General features: G+C 40.3%; 1 protein-coding gene across 5 annotated transcripts in view; it reads right to left on the reverse strand.

Annotated features, from left to right (window-relative positions):
- Window positions 1-12,892, reverse strand: part of PPP1R9A (protein phosphatase 1 regulatory subunit 9A) — a 286,952-nt gene that overhangs the window by 72,735 nt on the left and 201,325 nt on the right. For all 5 annotated transcript variants that reach the window (XM_068550632.1, XM_068550631.1, XM_068550629.1 and 2 more), the window contains one exon: window positions 590-745. In XM_068550632.1, coding sequence (XP_068406733.1) covers window positions 590-745 — 156 coding nt within the window. The remainder of the gene's footprint in view (window positions 1-589; window positions 746-12,892) is intronic.

A 12,892-nucleotide genomic window follows, 5' to 3' on the forward strand; every position in this document is an offset into this window, starting at 1 on the left:
AGCTGCAGATGTTGAATGGCCCTCCTTCAAAAAAAGGTAATCTCTTTCCCTCTTTACCCATTGAGCCAAAAGATGGTAACAACTTCCCCTGTGGCCGGTCCCTCTGCACTGCACCATCCCTTGGTAGTTCTGTTAACTCTACTCAAAGTTCATTCGCTAAACTTTCTTCAATTAAACCACTTGGGAATATCATCTGATCCCTGCTGGAACCTTGTCTATTTTAGGAAAAGAAAAAAAAAAGCCTTTTTAGAAATCACTGCCTTCGAGGAAAGCCAGGTCCCAAAACTTTCATAAAGCTTTACAAATATAACCTTGACACGAAAACTGCAAATTTAAGCTATAGCTTGAAACTATGGAACAGACAAGTTAAAAACTGTCACTATGACAAATAACAAGCATTTAAATTAATGATTGTGGAATGAGATCTACTTAACTTTTGCCTTGAAATTCAATGAGATTCAGGACAATCTGTTACTGAAAGGCTTTCTTTAGAAAACTGATTATTCTTAATACACTTTTCAAACAAATATATATACTTAATAATGAAATGGACAGCTATAGAAAAATATTTTGCAGATCAGCAACTTACCTCTTTGAACTTGTGACTGAGCTTGCTTGTGTCCAGGTCTGATGGGGAAAACATGTCCTCATTCTCAGGCAGCTCGAAGACTTCAATGGCGATGTCACTGCCAGGAAGAACAGGTCCTACCTCATCCTCCTCTTCATCTGTGGCATATTCTCCTGTCTGAAAGGAAGGGGATTTCAGAAATCCAGCTGTCCTTACCCATGTGGAGGTGGGTTATTTTAAACTATTTTACAAAAGAGAAATAAAATATGTCACCAAATGGTAAAAGTGTTAAGCAGGCTTTTGAGTCAAGCATGCCTCATTCAGCCAATGTTACAAACAAATGTTAGTTCAAAGATCCAAAGTGACATGTCTATGCCATTTATAAGTGCATTTCTAAAAATCTAATAGCATCAGCAGTATCTTTAGTAAAGCAACAAAATCTTTATTTTAATTCAAAGTGTTTGATGTTTTTTACTAAATAAAATTATGTTGCTAAGGGAAATAAGTAATTCCTTTAGATTCCCACCACCTGTAATGAATAAGTCACCCAATATTGACAGCAGGGAAGAAGGAAGGGGAGACCAAAAGATTCATCGAGTTGGAAAGGACCTTAATTAAGCCTTACAAAGGTTTACTAGATTGATTCTCCTAAGTTTTAGAGTTCAATCAGCTCTGTTTCATTTCTTTGTTTAACTAATGTGGTGGTTAACTAGTGACCTAAAGGATTAACCAAAGGTTTCTAACTTACAGCCCACACAGGTGTATTGCTTTGCCTATACAGTACTACTTTAATAAATCTCAGCATTTTGGCAATGTTAAAAACTTTCACCTAAGATTCTAGATTTCCAGTTTTCCTTGAGAAAGCCAAAGATCTGGCAATATAGGCACATTACGACATGACAACCACTGGCCAGAGTCAGCAGTCGTTGTCCCTTTACACAGGTACACTTTCTAATACACCCTAACTTCCATAATTCATTATTCTAAGCTGTTAGCATCACTCCTTCATGATACCTACGGGCCCCTGTAGGTATATGAGTTCATGACCCTTGGAATAAATATTCCTCCTCACCACTAAGTTCCTTAACATTATTAGAAAGCAGCTCCTCTCCTGGCAGCATCAGGCTATGAGACTCTAATTCAAAATAATTGTTTGAAATCTATACCTTCTGATATAATTTAAAGATAAATCACTGAGTCACAGTGTTGAAAAACAAAGTTCATTTAATTCACCCCTGTTCCTTCAGGTAGTATTACATTTAATACATAAAACAGCTAGGGATTCATATTGCCTTTAAAAAAATATTTCATAGTGTACTGAGTGATCTATTCCTTTGATTAAAGAGGCTTAGCATCTGACTGTTATTTTTTTCTTTTGGTTCTACACTATATTCTTCTTGCTAAACCTGAAACGGTATTTACTTGACTATGTTTGCAAATGAAGGAAATCCAATCCTTAACCTCAACGTAATAATTCCTAATTTCTGGAAGACCATTAATGAATTGCCGTCTGACTTCTCTCTTTCAAAGTAAAATAATTCTAGTTTCCTCGTAGGTCTCATTCTCTGTAATTGTCTTTGCGCCTGTACTCTGACTTCTCTCCAAGCTCTTGGTATTTCTCTTAAATTGTGGTGTCCAGAAGTAGATACAATTTCTATTAAGGAATCTGGCGGGCACTGACCACGATGAACAAAACAAAGGATGCCTCAGCATCCTCAGACTCTTTTTCCACACGCAGAGACTATTATCATGAAGACTTTGACTTTGGTGGCATTTGTGTATAGAAGTAAGGTCAGGATATTTCATATAGTGCAGTGATTTTACATGTTAGTTAGAACCCCCCTTCCCCCGCACAGCCCAAATATAATCAGCAATGCTTTGACTGGAAGGGAAAGAGGTGGATGGCCTCCATCTTTTTTTTTTTTAATTTTTTTTATTTTTGGCTGTGTTGGGTCTTTGTTGCTGCGTGCGGGCTTTCTCTAGTTGTGGTGAGTGGGGACTACTCCTTGTTGCGGTGCGCAGGCTTCTCATTGCGGCGGCTTCTCTTGTTGCGGAGCACGGGCTCTAGGCTTGCGGGCTTCAGTAGTTGTGGCACATGGGCTCAGTAGTTGTGGCTCAGAGGCTCTAGAGCGCAGGCTCACTAGTTGTGGCACACGGGCTTAGCTGCTCCACAGCATGTGGGATCTTCCCGTACCAGGGCTCGAACCCGCGTCCCCTGCATTGGCAGGCAGATTCTCAACCACTACGCCACCAGGTAAGTCCTGGCCTCCATCTTTATACTATATAGCTCATCAGCACCTGGAAACCTAGGGGTCTTTAGAAACCAATCTGAAGGGAATTCCCTGGTGGTGCAGTGGTTAAGAATCCACCTGCCAATGCAGGGGACACAGGTTGGATCCCTGGTCCAGGAAGATCCCACATGCCGCGGAGCAACTAAGCCAGTGTGCCCCAACTACTGAGCCTGCGCTCTAGAGACTCTGAGCCACAACTACTGAGCCCATGTGCCGCAACTACTGAAGCCCACGCGCTCTAGGGCCCACGTGCTGCAACTACTGAGCCCACGTGCTGCAACTAGACCCAATGCAGCCAAAAATAAATACAATTTTTAAAAAAAGAAAGAAAGAAAGGTCTGAGGTCTTCTGCCAGCGTTCAGTAGGAGGGGCAGGACGGGAATAAAGACGCAGACCTACTACAGAATGGACTTGAGGACACGGGGAGGGGGAAGGGTAAACTGGGACGAAGTGAGAGAGTGGCATGGACTTATATATACTACCAAATGTAAAATAGATAGCTAGTGGGAAGTAGCCGCATAGCACAGGGAGATCAGCTCCGTGCCTTGTGACCACCTGGAGGGGTGGGATAGGGAGGGTGGGAGGGACGGAGACGCAAGAGGGAAGAGATATGGGGATATATGTACATGTATAGCTGATTCACTTTGTTATAAAGCAGAAACTAACACACCATTGTAAAGCAATTATACTCCAATAAAGATGTTAATAAAAAATAAAATAATAAAGAAAGAAAGAAAGAAACCAGTCTGAAAATGTCTAAACTGTAAATACCATTCTAAGTGTCTTTGGCACTGGCAGGGCAAGGTAGCTGAACAGTGGGGCTGGTTGGTTCCAGACTGCTTCCATTCGTGGTATGATTAGTTCCTATAAACCTTAAAAGGACTCTAATTCCAGACTTGGTATTTTTTTTGTGTGATATTCTGTAAATTAATTCATCTCCTATTTATACATATTTTTAGAACTAATAGATACTTTATGAATCCCAGTGATGTTAATAGAAATGTAGCAAGGCTGGCAAAGTGCACAATCTCAAGATAACCTGATGAAAGTTTTGATTTAGAGATATAAAACTCTGTGCTTATTTTTGACCCTATAGTTACAACTAGCAGCAAAGCCGGGTGTTTATTATGAAGGCCTAAGCCAGGTACATAAAATTCACTTCTATATCAAATCAATTTGATGACTATCATGAATGACTCAATAAAATCTTAAGTTAAATTTAAAGTCCGATGACAAGGCAGCACATTTTAGACATAAGAGTTGAACTGAACAATTTGATTTCCCTTTGCCAGCTTGAAAATAGATACTTCTTCACCATATCTAAGGGAATGAACATAAGCATGTGCCTAGGAGGGGGCCTAACCTATAACAGGATCTTAACAAACATTTTTAAAAGAATAAATCCAAGAACGCCAATTGCATTTACTTGGTAATATCTATAACCTGCTATAAGGAAGTTTTCAATAATATCAAGAAAATGCACTGCAAAGTCATTTGATGAGAAGGCAGCATTCTATCACATTTATTTTTTTAATGCTCCTTTTAGTGAATAACAGGATAAGGGTTTGTACAATATATACAATTCTAACCTCTAAGTATAATTCTGGCTTTGTTACCCATTTGAGTCATCAAAATTATCTCCATAAATGTAAGTTATTAATAATTCTTTTGATTCTTTTACTTTTTTTTTTACTCTACCGGTCTCTCTCCTCAAAACCCAAATCACCTGCAATTCTGCTAAAATTTTTTATCTTTCATTTCATCCTTCCATTTACTAATGTTTTCTGTTTCTAATTAGTCTCATAAGCATCCTGAGGACAAGATGTATATTTTACTGTCTTGATTCTACTTATTACTTACTAGAGACTCTGGATAGGGTGTTTAAAAACATTACATTGCCATTCTCTCTCGCAGATCATTTACCACTCCCATCCTAAATAGGCTTTAGAATAAAGGGTGCATTTACTACAGAACCTCATAAACACCTGGAAGGTAAAAAGTTACATTTGGTAGACTTAGAATATGTGTTCTTCTGATTCTTTTATCTTTGTGGAAAATGGACATTATTTTTATGGTAGTCTGCAAATAAAATAAATTACATGGAATGATAGGTTAGCAGAATTTCATAAACCTCAAAATTAAATTGGACTGAATCTGACATTTACAGAGGAAGATGGACAATGTTGCACCCCCCAAAAGTTGCTACAACAAAGTGTTTCCAGTGGTATCCAGGTCCTTCTCTTTATCTCTTTATTCTGAAAAGATTCAGCATCTTTCAAGTAAACAGAGACTCCTGAAAGTTCTTCGTCCCAACCTGCAAATCCACTTTAAATGAGGCAAGAATAGTTCTTGCCTTTTCATCTTCTTGTCTACCTTCTTGATTAATATCTTATACTTTTTAATGGCTTCCCAAAAAGGGTCAAAAAAAAGAATAGTGATTGTTTTGTAACTTACTATGTGCCCACCACTGTACGTTCCTTAAAAAACTAACTGATATAGGTATTACTATACCATGTTAACTTGAGGAAACTGAGGTTCAGAGACTTTACCCAGGGTCAATTAGTTATGTTGCTGAAGCTACACATCTTACTTATTCCAAAGCCCATGCTCTTTCTTCTATGCTATCCTGCTTACAGTCTACAGAACTAAAGCTTTGTAGAAAAAAAGATGGAAATAGATTCCTTTCATTTTTCTCCAACCAAAAACCCAGGTGCATAATCCTATTGTGTTGAAATTCACCCTCCACATCTTTGAACATGATCATTCAGTTCACTTTGAAGACTTGCACCTGCCTGCAATGAGCTCCAAAGTTCCTGTCCTCTTCTTTTCTCTCATAATATGCTCACCCTGGGCAAGTGCATAGAAGTCCCCTTCAAAAGGTTTGGCTCATGGGCATGCTGACTGATGTTTCATGCACGCTTTCTTATATAAACCAGAACCAGAGCATATAATCTATAGAATTAATGCAGTGTCTTAAAATGGATGAAAAAGATTCTTGCAGGGCAAAATGAGTGCTAAGGTCCTCTAGATTTTTATGGTTTTTCTCTTTTACATTTCCTTCTCACATCTAATTTTCTTGAGCTACCAGTCTTCACTGAATCTTTGCAAAGCATTTAATCTGCTTTCATAGACGCAACTTCCTTTATACTCATATGCTATTGGAGGATTTAATATTTTATTAAAATACATAATTACAATGTTAAGTACAACTGACAGGTTCTGCCTCTTCTGGTGGCTCTGGTGGGACCAGAAGCATGTAGACATATTAGAGCCTTGAATACTCAGGAGGGCTGTAGATCTCAGTGTAGGTTTTACAGAAGGAACAGACAGTATCTGTTATAGTGGTGAGTTAAGTGGTGACCAATTAAAGAATCTTGGTTTTGAAGTCACTTAGGCCTGGGTTCAAATCCCGGCTCTTGATATTGGTAAAGTTAGTTTTCAGATCTAAGTTTCAATTTCCTCATCTATGAAGTGAGGATAAAAATAGTTCCTTAGTATAACAAGCTTGTCATGACATTAAGTTAGGTGGTACCTGTAGAGTGTTCAACACAAGGTCAGGCACATGGCAATGCTCACAATAAGTGATCACTGCTGCTGCAGTACTTATACTACAATAGCAACAGGCTAAAGGCTTCATCAGATCTTGTAACCAGACATCTGCTAACTTTTGGTCTCATAAATATAATGTCCTAGAAGACCTTGCCACATGAATCTTTTAAAAGCAAACTGGTCATTTCTGAAGTAAAACTCTTCCTTTCCCTAAACCTGCTCCTCTTCTTGGATTCCCAGTTTTGGAGTAGGTACCAGCTTCTACCCAAGGCCAAGCAAACTTCCAGGCCTCTGTTCTCCTCACTGATCGACTCCCCTCCTGCCCCAGCGGTCCAAGATGAATATCCATCTACTTAGCACATCCCGTGAAGCTGCTGGCATAAGACTCTTCTAACCCACTCCTTTATGTTTCCATGGCATGCCTTCTGTCACTCAGGAAGCTCGGCTGTTTTTATATCTGCCTCCTCCCAACTACTTCTTTCAACTGCAGGTTCCCTGAGAATGCCAGGCATAATCTATCCCTGTGATCCCAGTGTGGCTGGCACACTGCTTGGCATACAGTAGGCGCTGAACAAATGTTTGCTGAGTGAATTAATACAGTTTTAGCCACATCTGCACAGCACAGCAGAGCCTGATTTTCCTGTTAATGCTCAGCTTTCAAGTAAGAAATACAGTGAAGCACAGCTGCAGCTGGGGCCTAAATGACCCTGTTGGGGATTTTCTCTTGCTGTTAGGTCCAACCATTAGCAGTAATTTTTGCTGCAGCAATGTTTGTTCTGGTAAATTCAGGGAAACTAAATGGTGCTAGTCATAAAAATAGCCTTAATTACGCAGTTTTTGTTGGAATTTGTTTACTGGAATTGAATTTGGTTATATATATTTTCAGATTCAGTTCTGTGGGAGAATAGAAGAGAGTTGCTTTTTCTCTGGAGGAGAAAGACCTCAAACTAACACTTTATTGTTTAAAATTCCTAAGTCTGTGCCAACCATCCAGATGGCTTTCAGCAAAAGCATCCCCTTCCCTGCAAAGGCATCTCTCTTTCCATTTTCTGTCAGTTGACTTCTGTGTGTCCTGATTTTGTAGTGTTGCGCTACTTAGTCTCTTTTCCCATCACTGGGAATAACAGCACCTTCTTCATAAGGTGGTTGGGAGAATTTCTAGTAGTGATATATTCAAAGTATTGATCACAGTGCCTAGAATATGCTAAATGACAAGATGACTTTATGACTACGATTATTTTCACTGTGCCTCGTTTCTCCAGGACAATGCCACAGAACAGTACAACAAAAAAAGAGCATGGCTTGGGGGCCGGAGAGACCAGGGCCCCAAAAGAGAAAAAACAATGTCACAGCTGTATGATAGTGGGCAAGTCATTTAGCTTGTATCTTCCGTGATCTCTTCTATAAAATGGTTCAAAAGATACCAATCTCATAGGTATTGAGAGGATTCAAAGAAATAAAATATGTAAAACATCCAACATGATGGCCCAAGATATATATTCATTTCTCTCGTTTATCAAGTCATTCAAAATTTTCTTGTCAGTCTTTGTTCTCAGAATGTTTTCTGACATTTCACTCCATTCTTACTGTCTAGTCGCCAAATCAAGAAACATCTAAAATCTCTATCTTGATTACTCATAAGGCCTCTTGTGTTCCCTGCCTTCAGATGCTCAGCTCCTCAGGTCACTGATAATACTGCTAGCAAATTATTCTTCCTAAAATTCTGACCAGATAGATATAAGATTTGCCTATAAAATCTTCTGTAACAATTCAAACTCATTTTTCCCTTCTTAAAATTGTTACAGCAATTGTGGTAGACCATTCAAAAATCAGAATTAGATATTACAGAGTTTTAAAGTTTTTTTTTAGTTTTTTTCTCCCTTCCTTTTCAAAAGTATACTCCTCAAAAGCAGGGACTCTCTTTACCACTCTGGTAGGTAGGCTCTAAAATGACCCCTAATGATCCCTTCTTCCTGGACAATCATGCTCTTGTATAATCCTTTCCCTTGAATGTGGACTGGATCTACAGACTCACTTCTTTTTTTAAAAAAATTTATTTATTTTTTATTTTTGGCTGTGTTGGGTCTTCGATGCTGTGTGCGGGCTTTCTCTAGTTGCGGCAAGCTGGGACTACTCTTCGTTGCGGTGCACAGTCTTCTCATTGTGGTGGCTTCTCTTGTTGCGGAGCACGGGCTCTAGGCGCACGGGCTTCAGTAGTTGTGGCACATGGGCTTCAGTAGTTGTGGCACACGGGCTCAACAGTTGTGGCTCGTGGGCTGTAGAGCGCAGGCTCAGTAGTTGTGGCACATGGGCTTGGTTGCTCCACGGCATGTGGAATCTTCCCAGACCAGGGCTTGAACCCGTGTCCCCTGCATTGGCAGGCAGATTCTTAACCACTGCGCCACCAGGGAAGTCCCTACAGACTCACTTCTAACAAGCACAATACAACAAAAGTGATGGGGTGTCACTTCTAAGATTAGTTTACAAAAAACTGTGACTGGCATCTCTTTTGTCTTCCTGCTCTTGAAAAACAAGCCACCATGTTGTATGTGGCCCCATGGAGAGGCGCACATCACAAGGAACTGATGTTTCTGGCCAACAGCCAGCAAGGACCTGAGGCTTGCCAAAAGGCACATGAGGGAGCTTGGAAGTAGATCTCCTGCATTCTGCCAACAACTGTGAGTGAGCTTGGAAGCAGATCTTCCTCCAGTTGAGCATGTATATGACTGCAGTTCTGGCTGAAACCTTATTTTTGGCCTTGCAAGAGATCTTGAGTCAGAGGTATCCAGGTAAACTGACCCACAGATACTGTAATGTGTGAATACTTCTTATTTTAAGTTGCTGAGTTTTGGTGGTAATTTGTTATAGAGCAATAGAAAGGGGGTACTGCCATAACAAATATAGAAAAACAGGGAAGTCTGGAAACAGGCAGTGAATGAAGGCTGGAAGAATTTTGAAGAGTATGTTAAAGCAGCCTAAATTGCCTTGAAAAGACTGTAAGTGGAGATCTGGAAGGGGGATCCTTGTTGTGTAGTGGCAGAAAGCTTTGCCACATTATCACCTTCTGTAAGGAAAATGTAGGAAATATCCCTACTGAACTGAGTGAGCCAGGGAAGTAGATTTCCAAACAAAGTGCTGAAGGCGCTGCCTGATTTCTTCCTGCTGCTGCTACTAAAATATGACAGAGATCAATTGAGAGGACTGTTGAACAGAAAGGAACCAAGACTTGATGGTTCTGAAAGTCTTGATTCTAAAATTAAGAAATGGTTTCCAAACAAAGTTCAAATCTAGGATACTGTCATGGTCTAAAAATGAAGCAGCAGCTGTGACCATTAAACTCTTTTGTTAAGAATTTTGAGCTTAGGAAACTCAAATTTTTTATAATAGGTGGTAAGCAAGTCTGTCACCTACCCTGAAGAGAGATACTATCTCTATTTTCCAAGGTTGTTCACTATACAAATATCATTGAAAAAATAATCTGAAACAAAGGCCATCATGCCTCTGCTCACAAGACATGCAGAGAAGTGAGAGAGCCATGGGGGAATTGTCTCCCAACAATATCCACCCTCATTTCTACATTATCTTGGCAACTGGTGAATTTTTCCATGAGTATGACATTCCCTTGACTACACTGATAAGTGTGACCAAGACTGGCTAGGACCAAAACTGTTCAGTCTGTCTCACAGCATATAATTAAAACTACTATTAAAAGAACTCCAAACAGCAGAATGAGCCCAACTTGCAGTACTGAGATCAACCATACTCCCCAGGCTTCCAGACTCTACTGGCTAAACAAATCCCATAAACCATCAGGGTCTACCTTAGAAATCTAGGTGGCTTTCTCCTTAAGCTTCTTCATTGAGTTTTCCACTTGGTCTAAGGTATTAATCCAGGTATAGCAGGAAGTATCAGTGATTGCACAGACTAGGCATTGGACCACAGGAGGAAATCTAGGGTTCAGGGCGATTCTATCACCCATATCAACCCTGGCCAGTGAGTTGAGGTCAACCTGAATGCCTTCCAGGATACAGGTGGTGTCATTGATAACATCACCTAAAGTTTGGAACAAATTTTGGACCACCTTATCTAATTAAATGACTCCAAACCTAAGAATAATTGCATATAAATAAAAAGTCAGCTATCCCCCAGGAAAGCAACCCCGATTAACTAAGAACAGCCTCACTTCGGAGGGATCTCTAATGTCATCTGAGGGCTACATGATCTGATAATTACAGTGTTTCTTTTAATATATGAAGGTCTCTTATGATACCCCTAAGCTTCATGAAAAGTCTCAAGAGTTTGATCAATTGCCACAATTTGTTTCTATAGTTTGCCATCCTAAACTTTAATCTGTAATTTTCCAAGTGACAGACCAACAGGCTGTTGACAGCAGCTCAAAAGTCAGTAAAAATATCACAAGGTTCATCAAGGGGAGTACTGGCCAGAGTTATAAGTATGACCTTGAATTCTGCCCAATGAGCAAAGTGACCATGTTCATTTTTGGGTCTGCATAGCTAGTGCTGAGGTTGGAAAGCCTAGCAGATGGAATTGGACAGCTTGGCTGAACCATTGGTGAAACAAGCCCAGGCATTTAAGGAAACCTCTATGAACCAAAGGCCTCATTGAGCTAGAGGCCTTGTTTCAGGAGGATAGTAGCAGATAGTTCCCCCCAAATAAAAAGCTGCTACTCGTTCATGTAAATCTAAGATGCTGCTGGGCCAGGCTAACAGCTTTCTTGAATCTATCACTTCCAAGCAAAGTCTGTTGGGCCCTTCCAACCTTATTGATCAGTGAGGTCAAGTTGACCCACATCAAACTGAGAATATTAGGCCAGAGAGTGACAAGGCCTCCATGGGTCAAGCATTCAGTTTCAGTTTCCATAAGAGCTTAGTAGGAGGTTAATAGCTACCCCATCTCCTCTTTTTTTGGTTGCTGCATCAGGCATGCAGTGTTGTGTTGAGAAATGGCCTGAGTGTTCTGGCAGCCATTAAGTGTTTAAATAAACTGCGATTTACCCTTCTCTTCCTGCTATTCTGTATTGTTTCTGCTGGGCCACCTGGAATAAAACAGGGAGAGTCATCTACATATCCTACTATCACCACCTGGAATAAAACTGGGAGAGTCATCTACATATCCTACTATCACTTCTCTATATGTGGCAATCCTTGAGTGGGAGAATCTCCACTGTCACCTAATGGCACAAAAAACTACAGGCATATAAGAAATCAATTCCATTGCAGATTTAGCAGTGGACGCATAACAGCTTTACATTGCATCTGCCAAAAGGGTCCCATCCACCCTTTAAAGGCCTCTTCAGCTTTCCTTCTTGCTTTGGACTCTGCCCAAACCACATCAGTTGAATCTGGATATTCTTTCTCACTATGGGATCAGGTGAGATGCTGACTGGTGAGCCAGTATCCACAGAACCATAAAGTTTGAGTGCCTCCCCTCCCAAAGTTTCCCAGTATATTCAAGGGGTTCGTATAGCATTTGATCTCTCTGGAGGACAAAGAGATCTATCTTAGCCTGACCCCTCATCATCTTTCTCCTAAAAGCAGCTGAGGTTAGGGTAGTAAGAGGGGACATCAAGGGGTACGGAGGCAGAGAGAAGCTCTGTGCCTGTAATAAGGTGCCGTAATAATTCATTTTCAATTATTCAATTGATTCAACCATTCAATTTCATGTAATAAGTAATAGTGCATTTTCAGTTTTGAGCAGTGCAGTGGCTAACATGTTTTAACCAAACTTCCAATGTCTGTGGTCCACCTAAAGCACTATGCAGGGTGAGTCATCATTACTGATAGAACCAATTTAGCTTCAGGGAGTTTTTGACTCAGAAGCCTTATCCTTGACTCCTACAACAGGGACTCTGTTATGGAGTCCATCTCAATCTGGAGTCCAGTCATAAGTGTAGTGTGAACATAAGGGATGGGGACATTTTTCAAGTGGTAATGCTGACTGCAAGAATTTATCCAGATTGTTTTGAACAAAATAGTGTCTCATTCTCTGGTGAGTTACTTCTATCAGCATTATAGACCAGTTAGGACCCAAATACTCATCCATGGTTTCCCACAGGAGTCTGTCAATCTGAAAGAAATCTCCCTGACAGGGCTAATCTTCCCTTATAGCAGTCAAGACCCGCTGCAAAAAGCTTCACGACATTTTACTGTCTGAGTGAATCTAAAGTTGGCATGATAAACTGCAGGAGGGGTTGAGTCAAAAGGCAGCTCAACTGTTGCTATTTCTCCTTAACTAGCATTATGTTCCTTGTCCCATAATCTCCCCAGTGAACCAGCCAAAGTTTTAAGGATTTACCAGGCTTTTGACTATGACAATGACAAATTCCTTCCTTTCATGCTCAGTGTCAGTATGTATCCCTGTAACTGCTGTCTGAACAAGGTCAAGACCTTCTTCTAACCCAGAATGGGTCTTCATACTAGTTGATTTTTGTATCACGATTTTTGTGTTGGTATCTCAAGCCACA

Source organism: Eschrichtius robustus, chromosome 8, assembly GCF_028021215.1.
Source record: "Eschrichtius robustus isolate mEscRob2 chromosome 8, mEscRob2.pri, whole genome shotgun sequence".
NCBI lineage: Eukaryota > Metazoa > Chordata > Mammalia > Artiodactyla > Eschrichtiidae > Eschrichtius > Eschrichtius robustus.